Source organism: Cherax quadricarinatus, chromosome 15, assembly GCF_038502225.1.
Source record: "Cherax quadricarinatus isolate ZL_2023a chromosome 15, ASM3850222v1, whole genome shotgun sequence".
NCBI lineage: Eukaryota > Metazoa > Arthropoda > Malacostraca > Decapoda > Parastacidae > Cherax > Cherax quadricarinatus.
The window spans coordinates 7,683,310-7,698,521 of NC_091306.1; the positions used below are offsets into that span (position 1 = coordinate 7,683,310).

At 46.4% G+C, this 15,212-nt stretch overlaps 1 protein-coding gene across 2 annotated transcripts in view; it reads left to right on the plus strand.

Moving 5' to 3' along the window:
- LOC128692111 (uncharacterized) overlaps positions 1 to 15,212 on the plus strand; it is a 50,409-nt gene that overhangs the window by 14,942 nt on the left and 20,255 nt on the right. Inside the window, exon 2 of one of the 2 annotated variants that reach the window (XM_053781110.2) lies at positions 3,720 to 3,821. The exons of the other annotated variant lie outside the window; for it this stretch is intronic. Coding sequence (XP_053637085.2) covers positions 3,720 to 3,821 — 102 coding nt within the window. The remainder of the gene's footprint in view (positions 1 to 3,719; positions 3,822 to 15,212) is intronic. 2 annotated transcript variants of the gene reach the window in all.

Sequence of the window (15,212 nt, forward strand, 5' to 3'; positions counted from 1 at the left end):
TTGTTTGCGTCCTGATTTATTTCTGGCATGAGATCGTTGGCACACGAGCGGGGTTGCTTGCAGTGTCACTTATTCAGTGCCTCGGGAATGCAAGTTTGATTAAACTTAGTTGAACTGGGTAGCATAGTTTTGCCAACAATATTGCTCAAGTCTGCTGGGGAGGGCAGGGGAGGTGGGGGTGATGGCCGGAAGCGTTTGGCTGGGGTAACAGGGGTGACACATGAACTCCCTGGTAGCGGGTTTGACTGTTCCTCTGCCCCCACCCTCTATCCCCTCCCCATCTTCACCCAGGAAGGAGTGAGGAGGGGAGTGTGAGGTCGTACCCTCCTCGTTGTTCAGGTCTCACCACTACCTCTCCCCCATTCCCCTAACCACGGCACGACCACCTTTTCCAACAAGCGTGAGCCTTTTCCGTGTCTAGGGTTCATGAGCTCTTCGTGGCAGGTCTTCTGCCCGCTTTCACAACAGGTTTCCTAGTCTCTTTTGGGATCCCTTCTGCATCCTGTTTGGCTTATTCCCGTATTCTTCCCACTCGTTCTGAAACTCGTTATCCTTCTACCAGTGAAAAAAAATAGAAGAGTTGCTGGAACAAAGTGTAAAAGAGGTGACGAACTCCGGCAGGTGTCAAGTCAACCAAGCTTTTTTTTTTTTAAGCCATGCAGGCTCGCGTCCCACAGGCAACAAGAACTTGTGGTCGCAGACCGAGGTGTGAGAGCAGACAAAAAACTCGAAAACCGGCCCCAGGTAAACCACAGGTTTTACTACCATCATAGCCTGACCCCCCCCCCTTTCTTTTTTATTTATGGAACATGTTTGGATACACCCGCAGTGTGCGGCTACCATATTTCGTAGGATAGTAACATTGTGGGAGGATGGAGGTCCTTCGTCAGAAAACAACAACGTTTCCTAACACGGGTCTTCACCCCCTTCACAGGTTCAGCATCTGCTGACCTACGCCAGCTAATTTTTATAGCTTCAATTAAAAAAACTAAACATCACTACATAGCAGAATATCTTAGGATAATCACTGCTGGGAGAAAACGCATGGTTTCCGCAATCCGACGTTAGGGGGCTCGGGTGGGGGATGCCAGACGACACTTTGAGTGTAGCTCAGACCTCCACGGCTGATAGAGACCACATCGACGGATCCTCTTACAGTCAGCTGTGGTTGCGGGAGGTGAGTTTACCCTCTCCAACACCCGTTACCCACCCTCCTCCATGCACTCCCGTACATTCACACCATCTGCCATATTGTACATCCCTACCGCCCACCTTCCTGTACATCCCCACTGCTCGCCGTTCTACATTCTTATCTGCTTCCACATCCCTACTACCCATCCTCCATACTCCCACCGCTTGATATTCGGGGTTAGAAAAACTCGGAACTCATCATAGGTAAAGGGGTCTTTTGGTAATTTCCCTTATGTCTGGTAGAATGCTGTTGAACAGTCTTGGGCCTCGGACACTTATTGTGTTTTCTCTTAGTGTACGCATGGCACCCCTGCTTTTCATTGGGGTATGTTGCACCGTTTGCCTAGTCTTTTGCTTTCGTAGGAAGTGATTTCTGTGTGCAGATTTGGGACGAGTCTTTCTAGGACTTTTCACGTGTACATTATAATGTATCTCTCTCGCCTGCACTCCAGTGAGTACAGGTCAAGAGACTCCAAACATTCCCGGTAATTAAGGTACTTGGCTGAACTTGTGCAATGAAGGTTCTTTACATTCTCTAGATCTGCGATTTCGTCTACCTTGTATGAAGCTGTTAATTTACAGCAGTATTCCAGTGTCTCTTTATTGTCTGGGTCCCGACCTTATTTTGCTTCAAAGTAAAAAATTCCTTTTTATAAGTCAAAGTGTTTAGTAGTCTGTAAGTCAACACTGATTATATTGAATTTTATGGTTCTGTTATTTTATTGCTCTGAATGTTTTACTTATTATGTATCTTGAAGCTGATTAGGTCCTGATCCACCAGGAGGCCTGGTCTGGGACCGGGCCGCGGGGGCGCTGATGCCTGAAAATATCCTTCAGGTATTTCACATATTTCTGTGATATGCATATTTCGGATTGAACACAGCCCTCCCTTCTCCACATCATCCTTCCTTTGCTCTACATCCCCACTACACTCCCTTCTCCACATTCCCACCACCCTCCCTCCACATCCCCACTACCCTCTGTTAAGAGAATCAACCGCCGGCGAAGCTTCGACCAGGCGGTAATGCCGTTAGGATTATTGAGGTTCATTCCTGCGGGTGGGTCTTCTGCAGCAGGGAGATCCTACACGCCGGAGGTGCAAGACATGGAAGATTTCCAGCGAAGGATGGGGGAGGAGGGTCATGGGGAGGTATAGTTTAGAGGTGTTGTGGCTTTGTAGCGGTGGTAGTAGAGGTGATTGGTGGGGGTGGTGGTGGTGTTAGTAGAAGTTAGTAGTGATGACGGTAGTGGTGATAGCCCTGGTGATTGCTTTTGTCTTTACCTTTGAGTGGAGTTTCGAGATTTTTCATACTCCTGGAGTCCTGTCCTGGGCCAGGCTTGCTCAGTCAACCAGGCTGTTGCTGCCGACGGCTCACTGTTAGTGATGGTAGTGGCGACGATGGTGACAGTGATATTAATATTGTAGTGTTAATGGTGGTTGGGATGATTGTACTGATGACAGTGGTGGTGAGAGTCGTGGTTTGGTTTTCATAGAAGGGGCTCTGGAACCCATTGGCGGCGGCGGCAGCAGTGGTGATAAGTGATGAATCTGGCTTGCGAGACTAGGTCACTGCTAGTGGACGGGTCTGGGAGGTAGGTAGGTCACAGGGGTTAGCACGGCCCACATCACAGTGTACCGACGGTGCTGCAGGTGCCGGTGATAAACTCCGGGGTCAGAGTTACTCGTGTAAAATGGGTTGCCATCACCAAGAAAAACCGGGTCTGTGAAGCGAAAAAAAAGCATCGATACAGGTCAAATGTAAATTATGCAGTTTCCTGCATCGGAGATTGAGAGAGGAGGGGCAGGGGGGCAAATGAAAGCATGGGGCAAGCACTACCCGACATTCTCGTTCTTCAAGAAATAACTTACAAAATGTGAATGACACGTATGATTGCCAGAGCCATGATATAAATCTGCCACATCAAGCATGCTGGACAAATGAGTCAGCCAGGAGGTACAATCTGCTTAAGTTGTCCAACATGATTTCAAGTTTTGTTTACCCGTGACAAAGGCTCGACCTCCCTCCCGCCCTGTTCCAAATCCGTCGTGATGGAGAGAACGAGGAGGAGTTGGGGAAGGGGTGTGGAAGTGGAGGAGGAGGGATGGGGATATCCCTATATACTGTCCAACATTGGAGGTTCTTTGTATTGACTCCCCGAGTTTGGGTGCTTCTGGTCCAGCCTCAGTGGAAACGAGTTTCTCAGTTTTCTGATATTCAAACTTTTGGGTCGTGGGAAATGAATGTTCTTTCTTGTTATCGCTTAGTTTTTTAATAGTAATAATATTATTTATTTCTTATTAATATTTATTGTACTATAATTCATTTGTATTATTAGTTTTAATATTACTATTACTTTATTATTTTTTACCAATAATTCATTTATTTATTATAATATTAATATTGCTTATTATCATTTTATTTTGACACTCTTAATTTAAAATAACATCATTATTTATTATTATTGATTTTTTTATTTTTTTAGTGTTGATATTAATGCCTGTCATTTATTTCTTGTGTCTTCTGTAGTGGGGAGAGAGTTTGGTGTTGCACCTCCCGTCACCATTTGCCTTGCCACTGTTGAATCGCTGGCCGCTCACACTTTGGCTGCTTGGCCGCAATTCTATCTCAGTAAGTTCGCCTGGTGTTTATACAAGTAGTCTCTCGGTACTGGTAAATAAGTATGATCTTTGTCTTGTACGAGTATAAAGTATATTTAGAGTGTATTGGTATCTCTGTTGATGCTACAGTTTGCCTCTACTGGTCTGTAATTTTTTCCCCCTTCAGTAAAAAATATAATGTATGTAGTTTCTTGCACTGCCGTTGACTTCACGTCCTGACGGCTGCGTATTTTGGAATTTGTGGATATATATTTTTTTTTTTTTGTGATCGCCATCTGGCGATACTTCTGCCCGCTCCGACGATTTACAAGCGAGGTAAACTCGTATTGATCTAGTGTTCCATTTACTCAGCGGGAGAATGTGGGAATGGGAGGGAGAAATGGGAGGGGAAGGATAAGTGGGAGTTTTTTTTTTTGTGTGTTCTTTGTGCCCATTTCTGCTAAGCCTCACTGCACTAGCCCAGTTCCCCCCCCCCCACCCCAACCCACGCTCCCCATCCCCTCCTAGTCTTCCCCACTATCTTTACCACGTGGAGCGCCGTATAACAGTTTTAGCAATAAACCTGTAAGGGTTATTACAAGACTTGAAAAAAGGGAGGTAATCAGGTTTCATCTAAGTCATGGGAAAGTCGCCCAAATTATTTAGTTCAAAATCCCTTCACTAACATCAAGACATATCAAAACGGTATAAGAAACATGAGCGGTGTCCCGTGGCCTGGTAAGCAACGCTCTGGCCTCAAACACTTGAGTGTCCATGGTTCGATCCCCGGCCTGGTAGAAATATTGGGTGTGCTTTCTTACACCTGCTGTCCCTGTTCATCTAATAGTAAGTAGGAACCTGAGTGTTAGTCGACTGTTATGGGTCGCATCCTGGGGGACACGATTGAAGGACCACAGTGGAAATAACACAGTTCTCGATGACGCACTGACTTTCTTGGGTTATCCTGGGTGGCTAACCCTTCCCTTCCCCCCACCCCTTCCTTCTCCACCTCTTCCTTCCCCCCTGTCCCTCCCCCGGGGTCAAAGAGCTGGATCTAATGGAGAGTAGTATTATAGAGCCTTGCATCCTGCCGCTCTCTGCATGCGGCTGGCACCAATAGCCTGGTCGATCAGGCCAGCAACCTGGGACCGGGTCGCCATGACGGTGACCCCCCCTGGACTTGGACTCCAGGTAGACTCATCATCACAACACGACACAGAGTTGAACGTTGCCTGCTCTTCCCTCAGACACCACGTTTTTTTTTTATATAGATTTGGGTAACCTAATTTGACAAAGAAGAAATAAAAAGCACATGTTGTTAACGTTCAGAAATTGACGCTGGGAATCGCCCAAGAAAACAAACAGTTTTAAATGAAGATAGATGCTGTGAGGGAAGCTGGGGGGTTGGTTCCAAGGTAATCTTACACTGCCAGCTGATGACCTGGAATCCTGGCCGTGTTTTTGTATAGCTGATGCCACGAGGCAGGTTTACCAAGTATGTTCTTCTCGAGTGTGTATTAACAAGCGCGTTCTCTTATCCACTTAAGAATTCTGTGGTGGGATGTGGTAGCCGCCATGGGTATTGACAAGCCTCTTGGACGTGCACAGATTACAACCTCAGAATGTTCCTTTCATCAGAAGGAGACTCGGTGAAAACACGGACTTACTATCTCTCCATTTATGTCGGGTATTGGTTATTAGTGGGATAAATTGGCTGCAGTTTGTATGAAGAGCTGAATTGGGTTATGGAGAGGAGTGGATGGCGGTGGTGTTTTTGTCCGCCTCGGAGGTAATCTTTCCCGAGGGGTATTGACTGTCTTGCCCGAGTGCACTTAGCCCTGCCTGCACCCCCTGGAGTTCCCTCTCCCACTTTAGGGGCTGCCCTTTCTCCTTCCATTTACTTTGTGTTCGATTTCCGTTCCCTCTGTCAGTATTAAAGCTTATCACGTGTATTACACAACCAGTTTTCTCAGTTCACGTCGGGAGGGAGTATTCAGTGGCTCTTCAGGTTTATTCGACAGTGTTAATGTACGAACCAGCATCACCTCGGTCGATACCGACGGCCTATTCATCTCCGAACGGTTGTTCAGATATTTATTAATGGCCTTTAAGAACGGACTTCTAATCCTCAGACAAGCCTTATTGGCCGCTTGTCCACGCTGGGACTCAGGGCAGAGAGGCTGGGGTTCTCCGGGGAAAGGGGGCGTCAAAGGGGTTCTGTTTGTGAACGTGGACATAGTTTACCAATTGTAATGAAAGGAGAGAGGGAATGGGGAGTGTTGGTCTCGTGACATTTGAGGCGGAGGGAGAGATTTGGTCTCGTGGCATCTGTGAGGAGAGAAGGGGATACTTGGTCTCGTTCCATCTGTGAAGGGAAGGTGATACTTGGTCTCGTGCCATCTGTGAAGGGGAAGGGGATACCTGGTCTCGTGCCATCTGTGAAGGGGTGTGGGGTGAGTTGTACTGTTCTGGGTGAAGACTTTCAGTAAGAACATCTCAGGGGTTGATTAACCGTAGGGAAGTAGGTTGAAATTAGCCATCCATTTCACCATTACCATTCCCTTTCATATACTACCAAACCTCTTCCACACTACCACCTCTACTTTTCTCTACGCCTGCACCTTCTGCACCACCAGCCAACCTCCACAACTTCCACGTCAGGTGCCCAAACCACCGCCATTCGTGTGAATGGTAGACCCTTCCTGCGTAATCTTGGCGGTTTTCCTGGCTAGTACTTCCCCATCACCTGTCCCGGGGTGACACGACGTACGTAACTTTTCTTTCCTCTTGACCCTGGGGGGAGGAACTCCAGGGAAAGAAGAGGAGGAGGTTGAGTTCTTGCTTGGAGGGTTGCCAGCTTCCCTCTACACCAACCGCAAATGATGGTTCTTCCTCCTCATTTATTTTCTCTTGGCAACTTTCTGTTCACCTACAGCTCATCCTCGTACACTTCTTAAGATAACTTCCCTGCCACATTCTCTCTCTCTCTCTCTCTCTCTCTCTCTCTCTCTCTCTCTCTCTCTCTCTCTCTCTCTCTCTCTCTCTCTCTCGTGTAGTGGATATTTGTGATTATATTTTCATTATTCTCTGTTACGGTAATTTTAATGAATGTGGTTATGGCTCTAGTTTGTTCACGACTGTTGAAAAAATCCAGATGGGAGTTATGGAGTGTTTTGATTCAGATTTAATGACACAAGGCACGCGTCTAACGCCCTTCCCGAGCCCTCTCTCAGGGGACGGCTTGTGCGTGTGTTTATAACGTTGAAGGAGGTTTCTAGGACTGTAATAAGTAAATATAAGGATGGGAAGAGAGCGAGGACGTGCGAGTGCTCTCTCTCTCTCTATCTATCTATCTATCTATCTATCTATTTATGTTTTGCTGGAGGATGTGGTCTGTGAAACTGAAAAAAAATTCTTGAGTTTTTTTTTAATATGAATGTGTGTTTTCGGCCGGATGTTTTGGAAAATACTCTCGCCCATTACTGTTAATGTTGTCATTGTTATCATTGGCAAGTAGTGGTGGTGGCAGTAGCCGTAGTGGTAGTAGTAATGGTAGTAGTAATGGTAGTAGTAATGGTAGCAGTAGTACAAATGTTGGAAGTTGTTTAGTGATAGTAATCCGTAGCGATCGTGGTAGCCGTAGTGTTGATGGTGGTAGTAGTAGTAGTGTTGATAGTGGTAGTAGTAGTAGTAGTGTTGATGGTGGTAGTAGTAGTGTTGATGGTGGTAGTAGTAGTGTTGATGGTGGTAGTAGTAGTGTTGATGGTGGTAGTAGTAGTGTTGATGGTGGTAGTAGTAGTAGTGTTGATAGTGGTAGTAGTAGTAGTAGTGTTGATGGTGGTGGTAGTAGTAGTAGTGGTGGTGTTGGTGGTAGTTCTGGATTTCTTTACCTAAATGCTACCGCATCATTTACAAGCATTGATCCCCTTCAATAGGGAACAAAGGGTACATTGATGTTATTGAACGTCTCTTAATCTAAGGAATTAGCTCTATATTACCCTTGATTATAATAATAATTAACAATAATATAAAACATGTACAGTCAATAATTAGTCATACAACGGGTGGAATTAGAACTGAACGGGAGTTCAGTTCTAATCCCCTGGATCCAGAGCCTCTTGCCAGCATCAAGACATCACTTTAAAACAGCAGCTCTTAGCCTGTGTTCGTACCCCCTCAGTTAAGTTTTTTCGTACCCCCTATCTAAACTAACCTAAAAACTATTTTTGGGCAAATTTCTCAATTTTTACAGTAAAAAATAAATGTGAGGGTAGAGTGGGAAAAATAAATGTGAGGGTGGAGTGGGAAAAAAATAAATGTGAGGGTGGAGTGGGAAAAAAATAAATGTGAGGGTGGAGTGGGAAAAAAATAAATGTGAGGGTGGAGTGAAAAAAGCTGTCTGGGAACGCTTGGAAGCACTTGACTTGTACTCGTTGGAACGCAGGAGGGAGAGATATATCATAATCTACACTTGGAAAATCTTGGAAGGAATGGTCCCAAATCTGCACACAGAAATCACTCCCTACGAAAGTAAAAGACTGGGCAGGCGATGCAAAATGCCGCCAATAAAAAGTAGGGGCGCCATTGGTACACTAAGAGAAAACACCATAAGTGTCCGGGGCCCAAAACTGTTCAACAGCCTCCCATCAAGCATTATGGGAATTGCCAATAAACCCCTGGCTGCCTTCAAGAGAGAGCTGGACAGATACCTAAAGTCAGTGCCGGATCAGCCGGGCTGTGGCTCGTACGTTGGACTGCGTGCGGCCAGCAGTAACAGCCTAGTTGATCAGGCCCTGATCCATCGGGAGGCCTGGTCGTGGACCGGGCCGCGGGGGCGTTGATCCCCGGAATAACCTCCAGGTAACCTCCAGGTAGGTGTTGGCAAATAGCACGAGAATCTCCAAAGATGTTTGTAACCTGTTACATAATAATAATAATAATAATAATAATAATAATAATAATAATAATAATAATAATAATAATCGTCTCCGAAAAGGTGTATCGTTGAATGTCAAAAAAAAACGTAAAATTCCGTCGTTCACCTCCCACAACTGTTTTCAATTCCTCATTATCATCCTGTTATTTTTCCAGCAACCACCCTAAGTTTCTCTCTCTTTTCCCTCTCTCTCTCTTTTGCCACTTTATTTCTTAAGAACATAAAGAAGGAGCACTGCAGCAGGCCTACTGACCCATGCGAGGCAAGTCTAACTCACACCCACCCACACCCACTCATGTATTTATCTAATATATTCTTAAAACTACACAAAACGTTTTAGCCTCAGTGACGGTACTCGGGGGTTTGTTCCACTCATCCACAACCAGTATTTTCCTATATCTTTTCTGAATCTAATTTTTTTCAACTTGAAACCATTGCTGCGAGTCCTTAAGGACCCTTCCGACACGTCTCACACTACATGCTCACCCTGGGATCTTTCTCATTGAGGTTTGCAGTTTTGGTCCTCAGCCTGTACCTCGTTTCTGGTCTTCTTTGCTCTTGTACTGTGTATACGAAACGTTACGCAATACCTATTGGTATTGTATACCATTTTCATATTCACATGTATACCGACAAGATGAAGAATTAGACACATGTGCAACATCATTATTGTAGACGTTTCGCCCTCCGGTGGCTCTATCGGTACACATACAAGGACACGATTGAAAGTTATATACTGAGGGACTGATTACCTCATCTTTTGTATATAAGAACATAAGAGTCCCTGTTCACGTAGCAGCAAGCAGGCACCCGGGTCCCAGCGGACCGGCGTGGGCGGCATCCCGGGGGGACAAGACCGAAGGACCACAATGGAAACAAAGACAGTTCCCGATGACACACCGAAGTGTAGGAGTGTGTGAGCAAGCTTTCCCTAACACCCTTGCTGTCCCTGCCCACGTAACAGTATGAATAATCTCCTTTGTTAGGCAAACGTTGTGGGTCGCATTCACGGAAAAATTTATATGCAAGTGTTTTAGAAACTCTAAGTCCTGTTGGGGGAGGGTGGTTATATCCCTGCAGATTGTCAATGTGTTAGAAACTCCAGTATTCACCAGACGTATTCGAGTGTTTGGATAGAGGCCAGCTGGAAGTCACACATCCTGGACAGGCTGTCAGTGGTAGAAAATCCAGTACGATAAGAGATCAGTGTATTATCATTCGTGGTTCCAGAATTTTTAACATTAACCAGATATCAGAGCAGGTGTAGATAGAAGTGTTCACTAGGAAACTCGAATGATACTCCCGCCGTGTGCCGGATCAGCCAGACTGAGATGGATATGTGGGCCAGCCAGCCAGCCACAACAGCCTGGCTCAAGAGGCAAGCCCCAGACAAGCCTGGCCCAGTGCCGGGCTGCAAGAGTAGGAAAACTTACGAAATCCATCAAGGGTATCTTTAAGTGGTGCTGAAGGTTAAGGTCTCTACGTTCCGGTCTCAGACCAGTATGAAAACTCCCGAGACTCATCAGAGGTATACCACAGATATATAAGTCTTTGGTACAAATTATCCGTGTATATAAACAAGACACTGATGGATAGAGCATTTTATGGTAAAGAAGCTTAGTTCCTGGTGGACGACACGTCTTCATAATAAAATACCAGAAAATATCTGTAGAATGCCACTCGGGTCTGCCCGGTAAAGGGTTAACGATGTTAGTAGGAAAGATATTCTTAACTCTCTCTCTCTCTCTCTCTCTCTCTCATACACTTACTCCATCTCCCCCTTCTTTTCCTGCTTTTTACCCCCTACTTCGCTTCCTCCTAATCTTCACGAGGGTGTGAAAAACATCAGCCAGACTGGTGTGTGGTGTTTGTGGTGGTGATGCTGGCGGTGGTGATGCTGGCGGTGGTGATGCTGGCGGTGGTGATGCTGGCGGTGGTAATGGTGTTTATGGAGGTGTTTGTGATCTTAGAGGTGGTGTTGGTGCTTGTGTGGACGTCGGTATTTGCGGTGATGTGCAGTGGCTGTGGTTACCCGGATACCTGGAGGTTATTCCGGGGATCAACGCCCCCGCGGCTCGGTCCACGACCAGGCTTCCCAGTGGATCAGGGACTGATCAACCAGGCTGTTACTGCTATCCGCACGCACTCCAACGTATGAACCACAGCCCGGCTGATCCGGCACTGACTTGAGGTATCTGTCCAGCTCTCTCTTGAAGGCAGCCAGGGGTTTATTGGCAATTCCTCTTATGCTTGGTGGGAGGCTGTTGAACAGTCTTGGGCCCCGAACACTTATGATGTTTTCTCTTAGTGTACCGATGGCGCCCCTACTTTTAAATGAGGGTATTTTGCATCGCCTGCCTAGTCTTTTTCGTAGGGAGTGATTTCTGTGTGAAGAATCGGGACCATTCCTTCAAGGATTTTCCAAGTGTAGATTTTTTATATATCTCTCCTGCATTCCAACGAGTACAAGTGCTTCCAAGCTTTCCCAGTAGTTAAGGTGCTTGACAGAACTTATACGTGCAGTAAAGGATCTCTGTACACTCTCTAGATCTGCGATTTCACCTGCTTTGAATGGAGATGTTAATGTACAGCAGTATTCCAGCCTAGAGAGAACAAGTGATTTGAAAAGGATCATCATTGGCTTGGCATCTCTTGTTTTGAACGTTCTCATTATCCATCCTATCATTTTCTTTGCACTTGTGATCGTGGCACTGTTGTGATCCTTGAAAGTGAGATCCTCAGACATTACTACTCCCAGGTCCCTTACATTATTTTTCCGCTCTATTGTATGGCCAGAGTCAGTAGTATACTCTGTTCTAGTTATTATATCCTCCAGTTTTCCATAACGGAGTCGTTGGAATTTGTCCTCATTGAACATCATATTGTTTACCGTTGCCCATTGGAAAACTTTGTTTATATCTTCTTGGAGGTTAACCGTGTCCTATATGAGGATGAGGAACAGGATGGGGGCGAGTACTGTGCCTTGTGGAACAGAGCTCTTCACTATGACAGCCTCTGATTTAACTCTGTTGACCACTCACTACTCTTTGTGTTCGATTGGTTAGGAAGTTGAAGATCCATCTCCCCACTTTGCCAGTTATTCCTTTGGCACATATTTTGTGCGCTATTACTCCATGATCGCACTTGTCAAACGCTTTTGCAAAGTCTGTGTATATTACATTTGCTTTCTGATTTTCTTCCAGTGCATCAGAGGCCATATCATAGTGATCCAGTAGTTGTGAGAGGCAGGAGCGACGTGCCCTGAACTCATGTTGTCCTGGATTGTGTAGTTTTTGGGAATCCAGGTGGTTTGCAATCCTACTTCTTAGCACTCTTTCAAAGATTTTTATGATGTGGGACGTCAGAGCTATTGGTCTATAGTTCTTAGCATATGCTTTGCTGCCACCTTTATGGAGTGGGGCTATATCCGTTGTTTTAAGTGACTGTGGAATTTCACCCATGTCCAAGCTCCTCCTCCATAGTGTACTTAGGGCACGTGAGAGGGGTTTCTTGCAGTTCTTAATGAACACAGTTCCACGAGTCTGGGCCTGGGGCTGAGTGCATGGGCATGTTGTCAATGACTTTTTCAAAGTCTGTTGGAGTTGGGGTAATGTCGGAAATCTGGCATACATTTATGGAGTTTTGAGGCTCATTCATGAAGAAATCATTTGGGTCGTCGATCCTCCGACTGATTAGTGGCTCACTAAGCACAGAGTCGTACTGGGATTTCAGTATTTCACTGGTCAGCGCCTCCTTCCGTGTATCAGATATTCTAGCGTTCCTGAGGAGCTCAGTGATTCTTCGTCGTCTTCTGTAGAGGGAACGTCTTTCTTTCTCCAGTTTACTCCTGCTCTTCTTTCTTAAGGGAATATGCCTAGAACATGCTTCAGCTGCCAGGAAGTTGATCCTTTCAAGGAACTGGTTTGGTGCTAGTAGTGTTTGTAGTGTGGGGGTGTTTGATGTTTGTGTTGGTGGTGTTTGTGGTAGTGGCTATAGCTGTGTTTTCTGCACATCTCTCTCTCTCTCTCTCTCTCTCTCTCTCTCTCTCTCTCTCTCTCTCTCTCTCTCTATCTATCTATCTATGGTGTCATTTCCTGTAGTCGCTTCCGAAAGTCATCGCCCCTTCCCCGCGGTCCCTGTCTCAGACCAGGCCTCTAGGTTGCTGCCTTGATCGATCAAGATGTTGTTGCCCGCTGCCTGCAGTAAAAAGTATGCACCACAACCTGGTTGATCGAGTGTTCCCTTTTACCCCCCCTCTCTCTCCACACCTCCCTCTCCCCACCTCCCTCTCCCCACCTCCCTCTTCCTCTCTTCAACCCACCTCCCCTCACTCACTCCCCTGCCCTCATATCTCATATCCTGATTCCTTTGAGCTTATTCTTACTTTTATACCCTCACTGTCCTTCCCTGCTCTTCCCACGTCTACCCTTCATTACTGTTCCTTTCTCTAGCGCGCCTTTCTCGTAGCCTAATTTGTTTTAGCTCCAGCCGCGGCGTCTCTTATCTAATCGCCCTCTCAACGTGGAGCTTGCCTCTCTCTCTCTCTCTCTCTCTCTCTCTCTCTCTCTCTCTCTCTCTCTCTCTCTCTCTCTCTCTCTCTCTCTCTCTCTCTCTCTCTCTCTCTCTCTCGCCCTCTCTCTCTCTCTCTCTCTCTCTCTCTCTCTCTCTCTCTCTCTCTCTCTCTCTCTCTCTCTCTCTCTCTCTCTCTCTCTCCCTCTCCCTCTCTCCCTCCTTATCGTAGCGTTGAGCCTCCGCAGGATGCCACCGCCGTTTCACGGGTGTTGCGGCGGCAAGGTCGAGATTCGCACGGCCAACCACCGCACCACCGACCTTACTGACCTTTATTTTTGCCTCCACGCGGCTGGGACGGTAGAGGCTGTGTGTGTGTGTGTGTGTGTGTGTGTGTGTGTGTGTGTGTGTGTGTGGAAAGTCATCTGTTCTCTGAAGGGTTGCTTCAGTAGTGTAATGAAATCCCTGAGAGATCTGTGTTGGCAGGGGGGACGAGACATTTTTTTGGATGGGGAGGGGGAGGAGTGAATTTTGGATATTCGCTCGTCCTTTGAGAAGATTTACTAGGAATTCCTTAATTTTATGGTGGAAATTTAAGCTAAAAGAGCTTAATGTGTATCCTAGTATGCCATTTTTCTCATACAGTGAAGGTGTTTTTCATGGGTACAGTGAAATGAGGGAGAGGGGGGATTCGTCGTGCAGGGGGAGGGGGCAAAACGTGTGTTGAATGGAAAAAAAGTTGACAGGTGGGGGGGGAGAGGGGGAAGGCTGCTGTTGCAAGGGCAGGGAAGCTGCTGTCCTTGTGTGTGTGTGTGTGTGTGTGTGTGTGTGTGTGTGTGTGTGTGTGTGTGTGTGTGTGTGTGTGTGTGTGTGTGCGTGTGTGTTTTTACTCACCCAGTTGAGGCTGCAGGGGTCGAGTCCAAGCTCCTGTGTGTTTGTGTGTGTGTGTGTGTGTGTGTGTGTGTGTGTGTGTGTGTGTGTACGTGTGTGTGTGTGTGTGTGTTTGTGTGTGTGTGTGTGTGTGTGTGTGTGTGTGTGTGTGTGTGTGTGTGTGTGTGTGTGTGGAGGTCCCTTTTTGCTTATTACGAGGACGTGTTCCCTTGAGGTGGTCCAGTGACACTAGAAGTGTGAAGAATTGTCTTGTTTTCTTAACGACGAAGACGAGGATACGAGCGTCGCCTGAATTACGCTTTGTTTAGTTTTAGTGTTAGAAGCTGTTGGCTACACCAGAGCCTTAATTAAAGCTGCGTGTAAGTTTCACGCCACTAGTCGAGGATACTTTAATCTCTAAAGTGGAATTCTACTCAACGTATACACACTGGAAGATGCACACATCTTAGGGTATACACACAGAAGTACACATCTCTCGAGGTATATACACACTAATACACACACACCTCTCGAGATATAGACACTGATACACATCTCGAGGTATATACACTGATACACACACCTGGAGGTATGTACACTGGCGCACACACACACACACACACACACACACACACACACACACACACACACACACACACACACACACACACACACGCACGCACACACACACGCAACCTCAACTAGGTGAGTACACACACACACATCTCAGGGTATACGATCATTCATCAGTTGTCTGCATTATTGTATTGTTGCTACAGTTAAGCAGCGTGTCTGGCGATTAGAGGACGAAGGATCGAGCCTCCACCATCCCTTCCGAATGACTCGCATGTGTTTAGCACCCCGTGTAAAGTTTTGATAATGTTGCTGACAGCTGCAGAGAGATGCTGTATGTTCGGGGGACAGGTGAAGGGAAGTTGATGTCGTGTCGACACGATGGGGCAGCGAGTTTTGACAGTGTTTGTGTAAAGAGAAGCTTGAAATCTCCCAGCCATTAGCGGCGCTGTTGTTGCGCCATCTGAAGGGAACTCCGAAGCAGGAAGGATGGAGAGAGGGAAGAAGTGAAAGGAAGAGGGATGGGAGGAAGGT